This window comes from Hyaena hyaena, unplaced genomic scaffold (assembly GCF_003009895.1).
Source record: "Hyaena hyaena isolate Hyena2069 unplaced genomic scaffold, ASM300989v1 scaffold_2231, whole genome shotgun sequence".
Classification (NCBI taxonomy): domain Eukaryota; kingdom Metazoa; phylum Chordata; class Mammalia; order Carnivora; family Hyaenidae; genus Hyaena; species Hyaena hyaena.
Window position 1 is genome coordinate 25,693 of NW_024082800.1, and position 20,341 is coordinate 46,033.

General features: G+C 43.6%; 1 protein-coding gene across 1 annotated transcript in view; it reads left to right on the forward strand.

The window, feature by feature from the left end:
- LOC120227307 (adhesion G protein-coupled receptor E1-like) overlaps window positions 1-20,341 on the forward strand; it is a gene marked incomplete at its 5' end in the record, with an annotated part of 51,982 nt that overhangs the window by 25,634 nt on the left and 6,007 nt on the right. The window contains 8 exon segments of the mRNA XM_039225451.1: window positions 886-1,063; window positions 2,195-2,314; window positions 7,634-7,833; window positions 8,597-8,767; window positions 10,197-10,391; window positions 12,328-12,563; window positions 13,675-13,741; window positions 15,239-15,330. Of these exon segments, the coding sequence (XP_039081382.1) occupies window positions 886-1,063; window positions 2,195-2,314; window positions 7,634-7,833; window positions 8,597-8,767; window positions 10,197-10,391; window positions 12,328-12,563; window positions 13,675-13,741; window positions 15,239-15,330 (1,259 nt within the window).

The window sequence follows — 20,341 nt, forward strand, 5'->3', positions numbered from 1 at the left end:
TTCTTTCTTTAACTCTATTCCTCTGACATAATCCATGTTAGCATTTGGATGTGTACCCGTATCCCTTCATTTTGTGAATGCACGTCACACACACACACACACACACACACACACACACTCATACTGAAGCCATTTAGTGAGCACTTATTAGAGGGATTCACCCTCTGCTGAGTGATGACAAAGGTTCAAATCTTACTTCTCCCACCTCCTATATGTGTTCTGTTTCCTCACCCAAAAATGGAAATAATAGTTCCCTACTTCATAGATTTCTTTCTAAAATGAGGTTAACATGCATAAGATACTTAATACCTACCTCATCAGAAACTATTAATGATTTTTATGTCTCTACGCCAGAAACATTAATATCGTATATATAAAAATGTTAATGAAAGTACTTGTTTTTTAAGTGAAATGAGATAATACCTATGTTATTTTGAATTTTGCCTTATTTAGCAAAAGCTCACTGACCTTTTTTCTTGTTAATATGTGTGTGTGTGATCACTGTTTTGTTAACAGCTGCCTACTATCCTGTGATCGGATTTAGTCATTGTTTTAGCCAATCTGTTGGACATTTAGACTTCCCAACTTCTTGCTATCAGAAACCAACTGAAACAAACATCCCTGGACAAGATCCTCACAGTTTTTACACATTTCTTGGAGGATTAATTCCAGGAAGGGAAATGTTGAGTCAGAGCTAGGTGTAAGCAGTGCTATTCCAGGTGCTGACTTAAAAGGCCACACCAATTTGAGAGGGAGAGAGAGAGAAAGAGGGAGAGAGAGGAGGAGAGAGAGGGAAAGAGGGAGGCTGGGAAGGAGGAGAGCTGTTATCTGGGGCACAGGGAAGAGGGAGACAGGGCATGTGCACAAACACACCTTTCCTTGCAGAGCACGGCTGAGAGCCTTACCTCTGTGCTTGAACAAACTTCCACATGGTCCAACTTCACCAAAGAAGAGACATCCGCTCTGGCCACTGTTCTCCTGGAGAGTGTGAAAAGCAGCACCCTGGCAGCTTTCCTGAAACCCTCAGGCAACGTGACTCAGACTGTTCAGACGGAACACTTAGGTGAGGAGGCAAGGTTCCATCTGGGTGCTGCTGTTGAAGGGTGGGGCGTGGGCAATGCTGTGCCCCATAGCTTCCTCGTATACCATTTTCCCAACTGTTTCAAACCTCGGAGCTCACAGAGAAGCAAGTCCCAGGATAGTAACTGCATCTCCATTTGCTGAGTGCCTGGCATTGAGTTAAGGGTGTGTGGGAGTGTATCACTGATTCATTCAACAACTATCTGAGCTCCACCATGAACAAAGATCTCATATATGAGATAGAGTGTTGTCGAGAAAAATAGCTAGTCAGCTAGAGAGGGTCAGGGTTGGGGGGAGCATTGCCAGCTTATATGGTGTGGGGAGGCCAAGTGTTGCTGGGGCAGGCCCAAAGGGAATGGAGCCGTGGATGTATTTGGAGACAGAGCAAAAGTCCAGTAATACTTGGTGAGTTCAAGGAACAAAGAGGAGGCCAGTGTGGCCATAGAGCAGGAGAGAATCATCAAGGCTGTAGGAGAAGAGGTCAGAAAGGAAGGGGAGAGGTGGGTGGACTCAGGATTTTATTTGGAGTAAGATTGGGGTGGGTGTGGAACAGGAAAGTTTAAGAACAGGCATGCCATTATGTCTATTATGTTTTAAAAGGATACTTCCGGTTCCATCACCTATTTTGTTTTCATGAGGACCCCTGTAATTAGTGCCATGTCACGGGGGAGAGACCCAAGGCTCAGAGAAGTTCAGACATTGGTCCTGTTTGCTCAGCTGGTGCAGGGCAGAGCTGGATGCAGACTCTGAGCCCTGGTCCACTCTGCCGGGCTCACCCAGCTCCTACCAAGCCCCTTTGGCTTTGGAAAATTTGTCTCCATTTAGTACAGCCAGAGGATCAAGGCTCTGTTGCCTTCCATCTCTGTTGACCTCAACACCAGCTTTCCCTGATGCATGACTAAGGTGTGAGCGCTCACTCTGCAGCTCCACCTGTGTTTCTCATTGGTTTCATCATCCTCCAATCAACCCGCCTAGGGGATCATGGTCTTCCCTGTGATGAGCTGGCCATTTTTATTCTTTGCAACTAGGTACATAGAACTTTGTGGGACAATAAAAAGGATTTAGGACCCACTTTCTGGGGGATCTGGGGCAAATTCTCCCTGTGTTCTTTTAGAAATTGAAAGCAAGATCATCAAGGAAGAATGTACTGAAGAGAATGAGACCTTTCTCTTCAAAGCCAAAGGGAATGAGATGAAGATTGGGTGTTCCACCATCAAGGAATCTGGATCTATAGGTACAAAGCTGCTCCTCAGACCAGGGAGGGGGGCTACAGTGTATTCAATCAGCAGACACTTATCAGTCAACTCTTGGGTTCCAAGACTAGTGAGATGAGGCCAGTGCCCTGGGGAAGTCAGATATTAGATACATAAACATTGTCACAATAATGGAGTGTCAAGACCGTCACTGGTACAGCACCACTGGCCACGTTTTCTTAATGAGCACATGAAATGTGGCCAGGCTGTAGTTTAAAATCTGGTAAAGTACACACCAGGTTCCAAAGACTTGGTACAAAAAAAACAAAAAACAAACAAACAAGAAAAAACGAAGATTGGGGAAAATCTCATTCATATTTTATATGGATTATAGGTTGAAGGGATAATATTTTGCATGTATTGAGTTATCATATTATTAAAATGAATTTTACCTGGTTTTGACTTTTGTGCAATCTGGCTACTTGAAAATTTAAAATTGCCTGGGTGGTTCATATAATAATTCTGGTGAACAGCGCTGATCTGTACCAGGGATGGGCAAGCTTGTCCTGTAGAGGGCGGATTAGTAAATATTTTAGACACTGAGGGCAATAGAGTCTCTCAGAGTGCAAAGACACTCATACACTGTATGTAAATGAGTGGGAGTGGCTGTGTTGCAGAAACACTTTCATTTATACCAAGCAGGCAATGGCCAGACTGCCCTATGGGCCATGGTTTGCCACGCTCTGATCTAGATGCTGCATAGAGGTCTCAGGGAGCAGGCCTGAGACATCCCTGAAGACCACCAGCATTGAGAGGAGAAGCAAAATTAACCATCAGTGTGGGAAGGGGAACATACTTCCCATTGCTCAGTTTGATTGTGCCTTAAAAGACATAAAGTCACATTTATTTAAAATTTTTTAATGTTTATTCATTTTTGAGAGAGAGAGAGAATGAGCCACGGAGAGGCCAACAGAGAAGAAGACACAGAATCCCAAGTAGGCTCCACACTGTCAGCACAGAGCCTGACAAGGGGCTCAAACCCACAAACCATGAGATCATGACCTGAGCCAAAGTCAGATGCCTAACTGACTGAGTCCCCCAGGTGCCCCCATATTTATTTTTAAAGGTAGCCAACATGTCTCCAGGGGGTAGCACTGGTGCTGGTGAAGGTCACCAACCTTGAAGCCCATTGGCTCTCCTGGTGTTGCAGTCCTCAAAGCAGGTGCATGGAGGCCCAGAAATGCATGGGGTATTAAAGTGTCTATGTGTGTGTACGTGTTGGGTCCTCAATAATCACTATTGAGCAAATGATTCCTTTTTTTTTTTTTTTTNTGTAGAATTGAGGACCATGTTTTTCCAGGATGATTCTGAGACATTTCTGTATGTCGTGGGGAGGGACCCTAGGGTCTCCTGGGATACGGTTACATCATGTTTTCCCAGAACAAACATCTCTCAAGTTACACCCTCATCCGTTTTTTACGGAAATTCATTTCATGTTTTTCGATCCAATTTGGATAGATAAAAATTGGTATTCTCAGTTGGATTTCAGTTCATTTCCTTCCCCATATGACTGGAGTCAATTACTTTCTTCCTTGTGTTTATTAAGTTGTGAATCCTTTATATGCATTTTCTTGTTGGGGTCAAAGTCATTGTATAAGCCAATTTATTGACAATAATCAATAAAAGGAATCATATTGACATTGATGTCAATATTGCTATTGCTATTCTTTCTTTAACTCTATTCCTCTGACATAATCCATGTTAGCATTTGGATGTGTACCCGTATCCCTTCATTTTGTGAATGCACGTCACACACACACACACACACACACACACACACAGACACACACACTCATACTAAAGCCATTTAGTGAGCACTTATTAGAGGGATTCACCCTCTGCTGAGTGATGACAAAGGTTCAAATCTTACTTCTCCCACCTCCTATATGTGTTCTGTTTCCTCACCCAAAAATGGAAATAATAGTTCCCTACTTCATAGATTTCTTTCTAAAATGAGGTTAACATGCATAAGATACTTAATACCTACCTCATCAGAAACTATTAATGATTTTTATGTCTCTACGCCAGAAACATTAATATCGTATATATAAAAATGTTAATGAAAGTACTTGTTTTTTAAGTGAAATGAGATAATACCTATGTTATTTTGAATTTTGCCTTATTTAGCAAAAGCTCACTGACCTTTTTTCTTGTTAATATGTGTGTGTGTGATCACTGTTTTGTTAACAGCTGCCTACTATCCTGTGATCGGATTTAGTCATTGTTTTAGCCAATCTGTTGGACATTTAGACTTCCCAACTTCTTGCTATCAGAAACCAACTGAAACAAACATCCCTGGACAAGATCCTCACAGTTTTTACACATTTCTTGGAGGATTAATTCCAGGAAGGGAAATGTTGAGTCAGAGCTAGGTGTAAGCAGTGCTATTCCAGGTGCTGACTTAAAAGGCCACACCAATTTGAGAGGGAGAGAGAGAGAAAGAGGGAGAGAGAGGAGGAGAGAGAGGGAAAGAGGGAGGCTGGGAAGGAGGAGAGCTGTTATCTGGGGCACAGGGAAGAGGGAGACAGGGCATGTGCACAAACACACCTTTCCTTGCAGAGCACGGCTGAGAGCCTTACCTCTGTGCTTGAACAAACTTCCACATGGTCCAACTTCACCAAAGAAGAGACATCCGCTCTGGCCACTGTTCTCCTGGAGAGTGTGAAAAGCAGCACCCTGGCAGCTTTCCTGAAACCCTCAGGCAACGTGACTCAGACTGTTCAGACGGAACACTTAGGTGAGGAGGCAAGGTTCCATCTGGGTGCTGCTGTTGAAGGGTGGGGCGTGGGCAATGCTGTGCCCAATAGCTTCAACGTATAACATTTACCCAACTGTTTCAAACCTCGGAGCTCACAGAGAAGCAAGTCCCAGGATAGTAACTGCATCTCCATTTGCTGAGTGCCTGGCATTGAGTTAAGGGTGTGTGGGAGTGTATCACTGATTCATTCAACAACTATCTGAGCTCCACCATGAACAAAGATCTCATATATGAGATAGAGTGTTGTCGAGAAAAATAGCTAGTCAGCTAGAGAGGGTCAGGGTTGGGGGGAGCATTGCCAGCTTATATGGTGTGGGGAGGCCAAGTGTTGCTGGGGCAGGCCCAAAGGGAATGGAGCCGTGGATGTATTTGGAGACAGAGCAAAAGTCCAGTAATACTTGGTGAGTTCAAGGAACAAAGAGGAGGCCAGTGTGGCCATAGAGCAGGAGAGAATCATCAAGGCTGTAGGAGAAGAGGTCAGAAAGGAAGGGGAGAGGTGGGTGGACTCAGGATTTTATTTGGAGTAAGATTGGGGTGGGTGTGGAACAGGAAAGTTTAAGAACAGGCATGCCATTATGTCTATTATGTTTTAAAAGGATACTTCCGGTTCCATCACCTATTTTGTTTTCATGAGGACCCCTGTAATTAGTGCCATGTCACGGGGGAGAGACCCAAGGCTCAGAGAAGTTCAGACATTGGTCCTGTTTGCTCAGCTGGTGCAGGGCAGAGCTGGATGCAGACTCTGAGCCCTGGTCCACTCTGCCGGGCTCACCCAGCTCCTACCAAGCCCCTTTGGCTTTGGAAAATTTGTCTCCATTTAGTACAGCCAGAGGATCAAGGCTCTGTTGCCTTCCATCTCTGTTGACCTCAACACCAGCTTTCCCTGATGCATGACTAAGGTGTGAGCGCTCACTCTGCAGCTCCACCTGTGTTTCTCATTGGTTTCATCATCCTCCAATCAACCCGCCTAGGGGATCATGGTCTTCCCTGTGATGAGCTGGCCATTTTTATTCTTTGCAACTAGGTACATAGAACTTTGTGGGACAAGAAAAAGGATTTAGGACCCACTTTCTGGGGGATCTGGGGCAAATTCTCCCTGTGTTCTTTTAGAAATTGAAAGCAAGATCATCAAGGAAGAATGTACTGAAGAGAATGAGACCTTTCTCTTCAAAGCCAAAGGGAATGAGATGAAGATTGGGTGTTCCACCATCAAGGAATCTGGATCTATAGGTACAAAGCTGCTCCTCAGACCAGGGAGGGGGGCTACAGTGTATTCAATCAGCAGACACTTATCAGTCAACTCTTGGGTTCCAAGACTAGTGAGATGAGGCCAGTGCCCTGGGGAAGTCAGATATTAGATACATAAACATTGTCACAATAATGGAGTGTCAAGACCGTCACTGGTACAGCACCACTGGCCACGTTTTCTTAATGAGCACATGAAATGTGGCCAGGCTGTAGTTTAAAATCTGGTAAAGTACACACCAGGTTCCAAAGACTTGGTACAAAAAAAACAAAAAACAAACAAACAAGAAAAAACGAAGATTGGGGAAAATCTCATTCATATTTTATATGGATTATAGGTTGAAGGGATAATATTTTGCATGTATTGAGTTATCATATTATTAAAATGAATTTTACCTGGTTTTGACTTTTGTGCAATCTGGCTACTTGAAAATTTAAAATTGCCTGGGTGGTTCATATAATAATTCTGGTGAACAGCGCTGATCTGTACCAGGGATGGGCAAGCTTGTCCTGTAGAGGGCGGATTAGTAAATATTTTAGACACTGAGGGCAATAGAGTCTCTCAGAGTGCAAAGACACTCATACACTGTATGTAAATGAGTGGGAGTGGCTGTGTTGCAGAAACACTTTCATTTATACCAAGCAGGCAATGGCCAGACTGCCCTATGGGCCATGGTTTGCCACGCTCTGATCTAGATGCTGCATAGAGGTCTCAGGGAGCAGGCCTGAGACATCCCTGAAGACCACCAGCATTGAGAGGAGAAGCAAAATTAACCATCAGTGTGGGAAGGGGAACATACTTCCCATTGCTCAGTTTGATTGTGCCTTAAAAGACATAAAGTCACATTTATTTAAAATTTTTTAATGTTTATTCATTTTTGAGAGAGAGAGAGAGAATGAGCCACGGAGAGGCCAACAGAGAAGAAGACACAGAATCCCAAGTAGGCTCCACACTGTCAGCACAGAGCCTGACAAGGGGCTCAAACCCACAAACCATGAGATCATGACCTGAGCCAAAGTCAGATGCCTAACTGACTGAGTCCCCCAGGTGCCCCCATATTTATTTTTAAAGGTAGCCAACATGTCTCCAGGGGGTAGCACTGGTGCTGGTGAAGGTCACCAACCTTGAAGCCCATTGGCTCTCCTGGTGTTGCAGTCCTCAAAGCAGGTGCATGGAGGCCCAGAAATGCATGGGGTATTAAAGTGTCTATGTGTGTGTACGTGTTGGGTCCTCAATAATCACTATTGAGCAAATGATTCCTTTTTTTTTTTTTTTTGCATTTGGGGAAAATCACAGGGACCACTGGAGTGGCTTTTGTCTCCTTTTCGGGGATGGAGTCGTTTTTAGATGAGAGCTTCTTCCAAGACCTTCAGACCCCCTTCACCAAGTCCCAAAGGAAGCTGAAGATGAATTCTCGCGTTGTGCAGGGCATCATGACTGGGGAGAAGCAAGATGGGTTCTCTAACCCAGTCATTTACACGCTGGAGAACATCGAGGTTTGTGAAGAGGTTCTTGTTGAGCCCCTATCTTCCAGTTGACAACACCTCACTCCACAGTGGGCATTACTTTCATTACTGACAGAGACCCATGAAGGTATCAAGCTTCTAGACAACTAACAGTTCCTAGTAACTCAAGCCGATCCCCAAAGTCCACTTCCAGAGGATTGGGCTCTCATATATATATTATAATATATATAGCATATATAATATATATGGCACATGTAACATATAGCATATATAGTATATAGCATATATAATATATAGAGCATATAATATATAGCACATATGATATATAGTGTGTACAATGCATGGCATATATACTATGTAGCATGTGTAATATATATGGCATATATAATATATAGCATGTATAATATACAGCATATATAATATAGATCATATAATATAGAGCATATATGTTATATAGCATGTGTAATATATAGCACATATAACATATATACCATATATAATATAAGTGCATATAATCATCCATTCATCACCAGGCAAGATTGGGCTCAGATTAAGTATGTTGATACAGGAACATTTACAGGGACTTTATTACATTGGCTATGATCAAGTCAGTGGTAGAGGCAGATCTGGTATCCAAGACCTTTCTCTCCATCCTCACACACTGAATATTACATTTTCCTCCATTCCTTCCCAAACATACCTGCATCTTCTTCTCCCAGATGACACTTGAAGTTGGTCATTCTGAATCCATTTGAGAGAGAGTCTCAGGTGACCTGAGCCTTTACATTTTCAGCCAAAGCAGCCATTTGAGACGCCTATCTGCGTTTCCTGGGACACGAACTTGGAAGGTGGCAGGTGGATACACTCTGGCTGTGCGATCCGTGAAGCTTCTGAGATGCATACTGTGTGCAGCTGTAATCAGATGATGAACCTGGCCATCGTCATGGCTTCTGGGGAGCTCACGGTCAGTACTGACTTTCTGCTCTGGCTTTCCAAATCCGAGGGGAAAATATTGTGAATGAACATCCATTGTGTGTCTCCCATGGCCTTGGGTGTTGTGGGGCACAGTCATGGGGGACAGACAGAGTGTGCCTCTGCCCTTGGAGAATTCATAGTTTGGCTGCAAAGTCATGAAACTCCCATACAAAAAGAGAAATGACCCCTAAACAGGTTAATAATGACAGATCCCATTCGCAGAACATAATAGCCTGTGTTGGACCCTTTATTTTAAGGTAAATGTTTTCAGGCCATTTTACAGGATGGGGGCTGAGGCTCCATAGCCCGCTTACTCAGAAAACTAAATGGGTGCAGATGAGACCTGAACCCAGGACAGACTGTCTCCAGAGGTCTCTTTCCACAAAGCTAACCAAATGGGATGAGAAGTGGTGCAATGGGATCCAGAAGTGTGTCAGTGAGAGCTAGTGATGGGGCGGGGCAGGGTGGGTGAAGCGAGCCTTGGTGAGTGGAGTAGACTCAGTGGAGGGCAGGTAGTGTGTTCCCTGCACAGCTGTGAGCACTTGAAGTCTTTCCATTTAGTATCATTTAGTATATTCATTAGGATCCTCTTTTAACAGATGAGAAAACCGAGGCACAGAGCAGTTAAGTGTCTTTCCCAGGCTCATACAACTAGGAACTGGCAGAACGATAGTCCGTTCTCTTCGCCACCACGTAACAGAATCATAGGGAGTAGCTTGTGAGATGGTGCCTTGGCACATCTTCCCAGAAGGAACTGAAAACTTTTGTATCAGTTATGATTGATGGCATAGGGGAAGGGCTCAGTGTGCCATGTCTGCTCCCAGAAATCGGGGCATCCCTGAACGCCTGTGTGGCAGTGCTGGTTCAGTGCAGGAAACGGTGATCACTCTAGGTATTTCGGGCAGGGGACAGGATGGTCACAAAAACACGGGGAGGGATGGAAGAGGTTGAGGTCAGGGGTTGCCACCTGGGGTCTGGCTTGGAGATCACCCCTCTGCAACTGTAAACCAGAGGTCAGAAATTGCTGCTGCCAACGGAAGAGGGGACAGCTAGAGCACGGAACCCAGCCATCGCTTGCTCCTGTCCACAGAAGGCTGGTGGCTCCCTCCTTTCTGCCTTCCAAAACCCTCATGCATACATCTCTCTGGGAAACCTGAAGGACACCGTACCCCCAGGCGATTCTGGGAAATGTAGTTTGTAGACACCCTGCCCTGGTATGGCATGGGTGAGGCACAGGACCAGATGGGAATGGGTGTTGATGGAGGGCAAAGGATGGCGATGGACAGCACCTCCTTCACTCTGAGTGTCGAAGGAGAAAAGGTCCTCGAACCCTTTCAGGAGTCTGGATAATTCTTTTTCTTTCTTCTGCCTGGAGGGATGTTGGCCCCTCTCTGAATGATGTATCTGTTTCCTGACAGACGGAGTTCTCCCTGTACATCATTAGCCGCGTGGGCTTGATCATCTCCCTGGTGTGTCTCGTCTTGGCCATCGCCACCTTCCTCCTGTGTCATGCCATTCGCAACCAGAACACCTACCTCCACCTGCACCTCTGCGTGTGCCTCTTCTTGGCCAAGGCGCTCTTCCTCGCCGGTGTAGACAAGACTGACAACCAGGTCTCACATCCCTCAGGCTGTGTCCTCGCCCAGCCCCATCATCTCCACATCTGCCCCTGCTCATCCTACCCAATAATCTCTATGCTAGTTCCCACTTCAGTACCTTTGCACGTGCTATACCTACTTTTGATGATACTTGTTCCCCAATTCTTTACCTGGTTTACGCACTCTTGTGATAGGTGTCAGTTTAAAATTGTTTCCCTGGTCGTGTTATATACTGTGGTGGTCTCTCCTTTTACTCTTTAAACCACTGGCTCTTGCCTTGGATGATTCTTTCTCTACGGGACACTCAGTAATATCTAGAGACTTGATCGGAGGTTATCCCTGGGAGAGGGAGCTACTGACCTCCAGTGGAGACTAGGGATGCTTCTAAACACCCTCCAATCCACAGAACAGCCCCAGGAGAAAAAATAATCTCGCAATAGTGTTACAAATGTCAATAATGTCACAACTGCGAAACTCTATCCCTTACAAGTCTATTTTGCTTTCTTTCCCAGCTTTTATTTGAAACTATATTGATTATTTGTCTTTTTACTAGCTGTGTATCTCCGCCCTGGCCCCCCACCCAACACACACACACACTAGACTGTGAGCCCCATGAGAGCAGAAACTTTGGCCAATTTACCCCTTAGAAGTATACCAGAAACAAAGTAGGATCTTAGGGTTTTTCCAGAAGGAGCACTATTGGCATTTTGGCTGGGACAATCGTTCTTTGTGCAGAACCATCCCCCTCACCGTCCTATGTTTTCCTTCTCGGACCCCTTGAGAACTCAATGCTACTAGCACTCGTCCCTCCCATCATTTGACCGGGAGTGAGCAAACGTTTTCTATTTTTATTTTTTAAATATTTTTAATAGTTTCTTATCAAGTTGGTTTCCATGTAACACCCAGTGCTCATCCCCACAAGTGCCCTATCCATGCCCATCACCCCCCTTCCCCACTCCCACCAGCCCTCATTTTCTTCTCAGCATTCAAGAGTCTCTCATGGTTTGCCTCCCTCACTCTCCCCAACTATTTTCCCCTTCTTCTGCTTTGTCTTCCGTTAACTTCCTCCTAATCCCCCTATATGTGCAAACATACAGTATCTGTCCTTCTCTGCCTGACTTATTTCACTCAGCATAACACCCTCAAGTTCCATCCATGTTGCTACAAATGGCCAGATTTTATTCTTTCTCATTGCCATGTAGTATTCCATTGTATAGATACACCAAATCTTCTTGATCCATTCATCAGTTTAAATGTTTTATTTATTTCTGAGACAGAGAGAGAGACACATGAGCAGGGGAGGGTCAGAGAAAGAGGGAGACACAGAATATGAATCAGGCTCCAGGCTCTGAGCTGTCAGCACAGAGCCCGACCCAGAGCTCGACCCCAAGAACCATGAGATCATGACCTGAGACAAAATCAAAAGCTCAAGCGAAAGAGCCACCCAGGCACCCCAAACGTTTTCTGTTTCTTTCTTTTTATTTTTAAAAAAATTTTAATAGTTTATTATCAAGTTGGTTTCAATATTAAAGAAGCAGTTATAAATATCTTTGGCTTTGCAGAATCCAGGCTCTCTGTCACAGCCACTCAGCTTGGCTGTTGTAGCATGAAAACAGCCACACAAAACATAGAAATGGATGTGGCTTTGTGCCAGTGAAACGTGATTTACAAAACAGGCAGCCAGACCGATGGCTGTAGTGTGCTCACCCCCACCCCCTCAACAACTTCAAACATCCTCTGAAGTGGGGTGATCAGCTATCTACTCTTCTCAAAACACTAAAAAGTCCCATGTCCTGGGAAAGACCAGTCCCAGGCCAGCGAGGACTACTGATTCCCCCTACCAAAGGGTTGAATAGGGGATATTTCAATCAAAGGAGCAGCCCCGCTGTGTCTGAGAACCTGCCCCTTGGAGGGGGCGGGGGTCCTGAGTGTGCACACTTCTCTTCTTCAGACGGGCTGTGCCATCATTGCAGGCTTCCTGCACTACCTTTTCCTGGCCTGCTTCTTCTGGACGCTGGTGGAGGCTGTGACGCTATTCCTAATGGTCAGGAACCTGAAGGTGATGAATTACTTCAGCTCTCGCAACATCAAGATGTGGTACTTCTGTGCCTTTGGCTACGGGCTCCCAGGGCTGGTGGTGGCCATCTCTGCCGGCGTGCAACCACAGGGCTATGGGATGCATAATCGGTAAGCGCGACCCCTGTCTCCCTGAACACCGTGCTGTCATGGTCCATGATGATAATTATGTGAACAAGAACAGTAACAATAGTGGTAATTGCGTCTACCATTTCTTGAGCTCTTTATGGCTTGTGGGTCTCAGTGCTACCATGGTCTGTTGCACCTCTTGTACACTGCACTAATCCAGGAGCCACTGTTTGACCTATAGAATAGGTGAATGGTGGCGGTGTAACCAATGAAAGAAACTTGGTTGTGCAGCTTTGAAATCTGGATTCTGAAACCAACCTGCCTGGGTTTGAATCCTTGCTCCATGATCTTCTTCTGGCTGTGCTTCCTTGGGCAAGTTACTTAACCTCTGTAGGCTTCCACTTCCTCATCCATACAATAGAGGCAAACAACAATGCCGACGTCTTAGTGTTGTGAGGGTTAAATGAGTTATTATCTGCAAAACATTCAGAATGGTGTCTGTCACAGGGTAAAGCGCTAGACGTGCCATCATCATCATCATCATTGTCATCATCATCATCATCATTATCACCATTGTCTGTTTTAGAGCAAGGTCTGTTTATCACACGGGTCTGTGCGAGATGATTTAGGGTAGTGTGCTGGTAAGTATCATTTAAGATTCTCATACAGCTCAGAGTCTGGAAGGGGAAGATGGACAGCTTTCAAGGTAACAAGCACCACAATATTTTATGACACTAGTAGATGCTATTTAAAAAAATAATGAAAGCAGCATGGTCTGCTGGAGAAAGACCAGGGTTAGGGAGGGTCCCAAGTGGCTTTTCAGATGAGGTGACATTCGAGCTGAGATTTGAATGACCAGGTGTGCCAGTAAAGAGATCTGAGCAGAGAGGAAGAGATGGCAAAGGTACATATTGAGGGTGAGTTCTGCGGAGGGCGCCAGGTGAACATTTCAGGAACATTCACCCAGAAAGAAGGTCTGAAAGCAGACTCGCTGTGGTCCAAAGAAAACTGAAGTGTCACCCGACCCGTCATAAGACTTTTCATCTCAGGATCGGCTTCCTGTAATATCCTCCATTAGTGCATTTTGGGGGAGAGAGGGAGTGACTGTAGGGTCAGGAGTTAAACAGGCGCTGACTCCTGTTTGTCTTCGTAGCTGCTGGCTGAACCCAAGCACAGGATTCATCTGGAGTTTCCTGGGGCCGGTCTGCGTCATCATCACGGTAAAGCAAGTTGCTTGGTGCAGTGTGCCTGGCTGAGGTCAAACGTCCTCCCCTCTGATCCCTGGTTCTTGAGATTTCAAATTTAGAGTGCAATTGCTTTCACTTGTGATTTTTTTTTTTTTTTGCCCTCTGCCAACATGCAAATCGCCTAGAGGGGAACACAATCTGATTTGTCTTTTGTGTCTCAGTAGGAATGGGTCTATTGATGTCTTCTGAGGCTAGATGTTGAATGAGAGAAAAGGAAGAAAGAAATGAAGAAGAATGTGGGGGTGGGGGTAGAAGAAAACAGTGGGATCGTAGAAAGGGGAACCTAGAGATTTTTTTCAGCTTTATTGAGGTAAAAATAAAGCTCGCAAATAAAAATTGTGTATCACAGAGATAGTATCCACAGTATCGCTAACTGGGTGGCTTAGAACAACAGAATTTGGCATCCTTCAGGAAGTCTTCCATGGACTTTCCCACTCCCAGTTTTGAAAGCTAGAAGTATAAAATAAGGGATGAGCAGGACCACGTCCCCTCTGAAGCCCAAGAGAAGGATCTGTTCCATTCTTTTTTTTTTAGGTTTTAGTGGGTGGGGGAAAGAGGCAGATGGGAGTGGAGAGACAGAGAGAGAGACAGAGAGAGAGAGACAGAGAGAGAGAGAGAGAGAAAATCCCAAGCAGGCTCCATGCTCAGCATAGAGCTTGATGTGGGGTTCAATCCCACAACCTGGGATCATGACCTGAGCTTAAATCAAGAGTCAGTCACTCAACCCCAAGCCAGCCAGGTGCTCCTCCATTCCAGTTTTCTAACCTCAGGAGTCCCTTGGCCTATAGATGCTTGGCTTTCCATGTGCATGTCTGCTTCTGTGTCCAAATTTCCGTTTTGTAAGGTCATGTGGAATTCGGACCTGCCCTAAAGAGCTCATTTCAATTTGATCACCTCTGGTAAAGACCCTGGCTACAAATAAGATCACATTCTGAGGTTCAGGGGGTTCAACATTTCAACCCCAACAAGGCACCGATCTTGAGACTAACTTCCCACACGCATCCATGTGGAGTGGAAATCAGTGGTGATCCCCCAAATGAGAACAAGTAAAGACTATTTATTGCTATAGGAAGGGAGTCGGGCACCATGACTTGCACTTAGCAGAGACTCAGAAGCAGGGAGAGGAGTCAGAAGGCTGTTTAGGGGAAAAGGGAAGGCTTCCGGTGTGCCTGCTTGGAGGCTCTAGGCACTGGGACTCTAGATGCAGGCTAACTCAAAGCAGGGCACCCAATGTGAGTGCTTAGGGGAGCATGTCGGCTTTTTCTGTTGGGTTCTAACTTGGAAATGAGGGAAGAAATCAGGGAGGCTGTCAGCCAACAGTCAACAACTGGGTGTTAAGTGTTGATTGCTGTAGAGCTTATTATCGTGCTTCCTGGAGTGGGTACCGCACACTATGGATTTTTGACAGGTGGTGTGGCCATTGCCCATTTGTCTGCCCAATATCTCAGTCCTCTCTGCTTGACTTTGTAGATCAATTTCATCCTCCTGACTTGCACGTTGTGTATCCTGAGGCAGAAGCTTTCCAGCGTCAATGCGGAAATCTCAACACTCAAAGACACCAGGTACAGTCCCTCCTTCCCTTTCTCTCTGCCAGTCTCCTTCATCCTTCCCACACACATTCCCTGAGCACCTCTTTGAGTGCTTGGTCCGGTGCCCAGGACAGAACAGCGCACTGTCTTGATCTGGGGGCTCAAGCACCAGCTCTTTCACTTATAAGCCGTGTGACCTTAGTCAAGTTACACAACCTGTCTGAATCTGTTCCCTCATCTGTATACTGGGGGTATTAACATTGACCACTTAATGTGGCTTATGAAGCATTATGACAGTTACTAGAAAGGATGAATATTTCATATATTATAACCATTAATACACTTTCTTTTTTTTTAAACTATAGCTGTTTTTTAAAAATGTTTTTATTTATTTATGAGAGAGAGAGAAACAGCGTGAGCAGGGGAGGGTCAGAGAGAGAGGAAGACACAGAATCTGAAACAGGCTCCAGGCTCTGAGCTGTCAGCACAAAGCCCGATGTGGGGCTGGAACCCACGAACCGTGAAATCATGACCTGAGCCGAAGTCGGACACTTAACCGGCTGAGCCACTCAGGCGCCCCCCCATTAATACACTTTCTAATGTCTACTGTGCACGGTTATATATGTGCTATTTACAAAAACAGAAGCCTACCATCAACTTAATTTTTAGAGTCATTTTTCTCTTACTAATGTCATGAATATTTTTTCAATTTAAGTAGAAATTCTTTGACATCTTTTGTATACTTTGTAAATGTTTGAATGTAATAATGCAACACAACTTATTTAAATCATGCCTTATTCGTGGACATCCAAGTTGTTTCTATTTTGGGGGGGTAGGGAGAAGGCTGTTATAAGCAATGTGGTCTTGGATACTCTTATAGATAGAAATTTCTCCACATCTGCAATTATTTGAGCATAATAGTAGGCATGAAATGGCCTGAGCTAAAGGGCACGTTGTATTGCCATGTTTTTGGTATAATACAAATCGTTTTCCAGAATATTTGTTACCATTTGCAGAAGTGCGTGTTTACATACAGCTTTGCAACACTGTGGTTTATCATTTTTGTTGTGATGTTTTGCTGATTGAATAGGTGAAATATACAATCTTATTATTTTAGTTTTTTGTATATTATTTTATCTTACAGATGTGGGACATTTTCATATTCTTATAGACGGTTTGTGTCTTTAACATCCTCACTCAACTGATCTTCATTTTTAGAACCTACCAAAATCAGGGGTGCCTGGGTGGCTCAGTCAGTTACATGTCCAATTTCAGCTCAGGTTATTACTTCATGGTCTGTTCCTTTGAGCCCCTCATTTGGCTCTCTGCTCTCAGTGCAAAGCCTGCCTCAGATCCTCTGTCTCTCCACTGTCTCCCCCTCCCCTCCTTGCATGTACTCTGTCTGTCAAAAAGAAATAAACATTAAAAAAAAAAGAACAAACCTAAAGCAGACCTTATCTAGGTTTTATATCCAGTCCCTTATTCATCTTAAATTTTAAATATTTTTAAATTCTATATTTTAAATTTTAATATCTTTTAAAAGTTGATGCAGAAAGTTTAAAACAATGTTAATACACATAATGGGAAGAAAAATTAATCAGTTCAATAGCGAACACATGGAAAATAAATACCCCTCTCTTCCCAGGTCTCTCCCACCCTAAGCAGCCATTATCACTTGAATTGAACTTCCTTCTAGAATATTCTATCCTTACCCATTCACCTTCGGATTACATAAATGATAGGGTACTATACATATCATTCTGAACTTTGGGACTTTTTTCTATATAATAGGTAGCTGACTTCAAATCAATACTAGTGTTAAAAACAACTACCAAAAATATTTTTGTGACATATGATGCTGTAAAAGACCGTAGAGACTTCTCATCTCATTTAATCTGTAGAAGAATAAACACCACACGGTAGGTATTGTATTATTATCTCTGGAGCAATTTGACAAAACTGAGGCACAGTTTCCACAGGTCTTCAGAGCCTGTACCCTTACCCCCTATACTACGTGGTCACTCTCATCTAATTAAAAAAAAAATTTTAGGGGGAAGAGGCAAGATGGTGGAGAAGTAGGGATCCCCGTACATTTCACCTGCCCCCATTTTTTAAATGGAGAAGGCCTGAAGCCATAGGAACCCTTACAGAATTCAGAAGTTTGGGAGGAAAAGGAGACAGAGTCCACTAAGAAAACCTTATAGGGCTACCTCAAGAAACAAGCCAAAGAACACATGGTGGAGAGTCACAAATACCAATAAGAGTAGGGAAATAAAATAACCAAAGTCTCAACAAGACAGACCAAGAGACACCATTCAAAGAACACTTCCTGAAAGGACAGGTCCTGGACACTCAAAGAGTCTTCTTTAATACAGAGGTACTCACAGGTGCAGAGTGCATAACAAGCTTTTAAAACTAACAAGAGACAGAAAGCTAGTCAAAATGACGAAACGGAAGAACTCTCCTCTACAGAAATTCCAGGAAGAAATGACAGCTGAAGAACTACTCAAAGCAAATATAAGCAACATAACTGAACAAGAATTTAGAACAATAGTTATAAAATTAATCACTGGGCTTGAAAAATGCATGGAAGACATCAGAGAAACTATTGCTACAAAGACTATGGAGCTTAAAAATAGTTGTGATGAATTAAAAAATGCTAAAAATGAGATGCATCATAAAATAGAGGCATCCAATGCACATTGAAGAGGCAGAGAGAAGAATAGGTGAATTAGAAGACACAATTATAGGGGCGCCTGGGTGGCTTAGTCGGTTAAGCGTCCGACTTTCGCTTAGGTCATGATCTCGCGGTTCGTGGGTTCGAGCCCCGCATCGGGCTCTGTGCTGACTGCCAGCTCGGAGCCTGGACCCTGTTTCCTATTCTTTGACTTCCTCTCTCTCTGACCCTCCCCTGCTCACGCTGTCTCTCTCTCTCCTAGAAATAAATAAAAATATTAAAAAAAAAAAAAGAAGACACAATTATAGAAAAAGAGGAAGCCGAGAAAAAGAGAGCTAAACTGATCCAGGAACATGAAAAGAGAGTTCGAGAGCTGAGTGATACAATCAAAACGGAACAATATCTATATCATAGGAATTCCAGAAGAGGAAGAGAGAGGGAAAGGCGCTGAAAGAGTCCATGAACAAATTATAGCAGAGAACTTCGTCAATATGGGGAAGGAAACAGACATTTAAATCCTAGAAGCACAGATAGCTCCCCTCAGACATAACTTGAATCGATCTTCTGCACTACATATCATAGTGAAACTGGAAAAATATAGTGAAACTGGAAATAGAGAGAATTCTGAAAGCAGCTAGGGATAAAAGGGCCCTGACATACAAAGGGAAACCTATCAGAGTGGTTACAGACCTATCTACTGAAACTTGGAAGGCCAGAAAGGAATGGCAGGAAATCTTCAATGTGATGAACAGAAAAAATATGCAGCCATGAATCCTCTATCCAGCAAGGCTGTCATTCAGAATAGAAGGAGAAATAAAAGTATTCCCAAATAAACAAAAATTGAAAGAATTCGTCACCACGAAACCATCCTTACAAGAAATACTGAGGAGGACTCTATGAGGGAAATGTTGCAAGGAATGCAGGGTACCAGGGACACCACCACAAGCATGAATCCTAGAAAAAACACAATGACTCTAAACCCATATTTTCCAATAATAACACTGAATGTAAATGGACTAAATGCTCCAATCAAAAGACATAGGGTAGCAGAATGGATTAAAAAACAAAATCCATCTATTTGCTGTCTACAAGAAACTCATTTTAGATCTGAGGACACCTTCAGATTGAAAGTAAGGGGATGGAGAAAAATCTATCATGCTACTGGAAGTCAAAAGAAAACTGGAATAACCAAACTTATATAAGACAAACTGGACTTTAACGTAAAGGCAGTAACAAGGGATGAAGAAGGGCATTATATAATAATTAAAGGGTCCATACATCAGGAAGAGCTAACAAATATAAATGTCTGTGCACTGAATATGGAAGCACCAAAATACATAAAACAATCTCAAACAGAAACAAACTTACGGATAAGAATGTGCTAATAGTGGGGGAGTTTAATACTCCACTTAAAGCAACGGATAGATCAGCATTCAAGAGTCTCTCATGGTTTGCCTCTCTCCCTTTCCCCCACCATTTCCGCCCTTCTTCTCCCCTTGTTCCTCCGTCAAGTTCCTCCTAATCCTCCTATACGTGCAAACATATGATATTTGTCCTTCTCTGCCTGACTTATTTCGCTGAGGACTGATGGATGTGGGGGGGATGGGGGGATGGGCATGGAGGAGGGCACTTTGGGGATGAGCACTGAGTGTTATGTAGAAACTAATTTGACAATAAACTATTTGTAAAAAAAATAAAATAAAATAAAATAAAATAAAATAATAAACAGTTTGAACCATGGGAAAAAAAAAAAAAAAGCAACGGATAGAGCAACTAGAAAGAAAATCACCAAAGAAACAATGGACTTGAATGACACATCGGACCAGATGGAGTTGACAGATATATTTAGACCTCTACATCCTGAGGCCATGGAATTCACTTTCTTCTCAAGTGCACATGGCACATTCTCCCAGAGAGATCACATACTGGGACATAAAGCAGCTCTCAATAAATCTAAAAGAATTGAAATCATACCATGCAAACTTTCAGATCACAATGCTGTGAGATTTGGAATCAACCACAGGAAGAAGTCTAGAAAACCTCCAGAAACATAAAGGTTAAAGAACACCCTACTAAAGAACGAATGGGACAATCAGGCAATTAAAGAAGAAATTTAAAAAATATATGGAAACAAATGAAAAAGAAAATACAACAATTCAAACTCTATGGGATGTGGCAAAGGCAGTCCTAAGAGAAAAGTACATTGCACTCCAAGCCTATTTAAAGAAATTAGAAAAAGCGCAAGTACAAAATCTAACAGTGCACCTACAGGAACAAGAAGGGGAGCAACAAGAGCACCCCAAATCCAGTAGGAGAAAGGAAATAATAAAAATCAGGGCAGAAATAAACAATATAGAATCCCCCCCC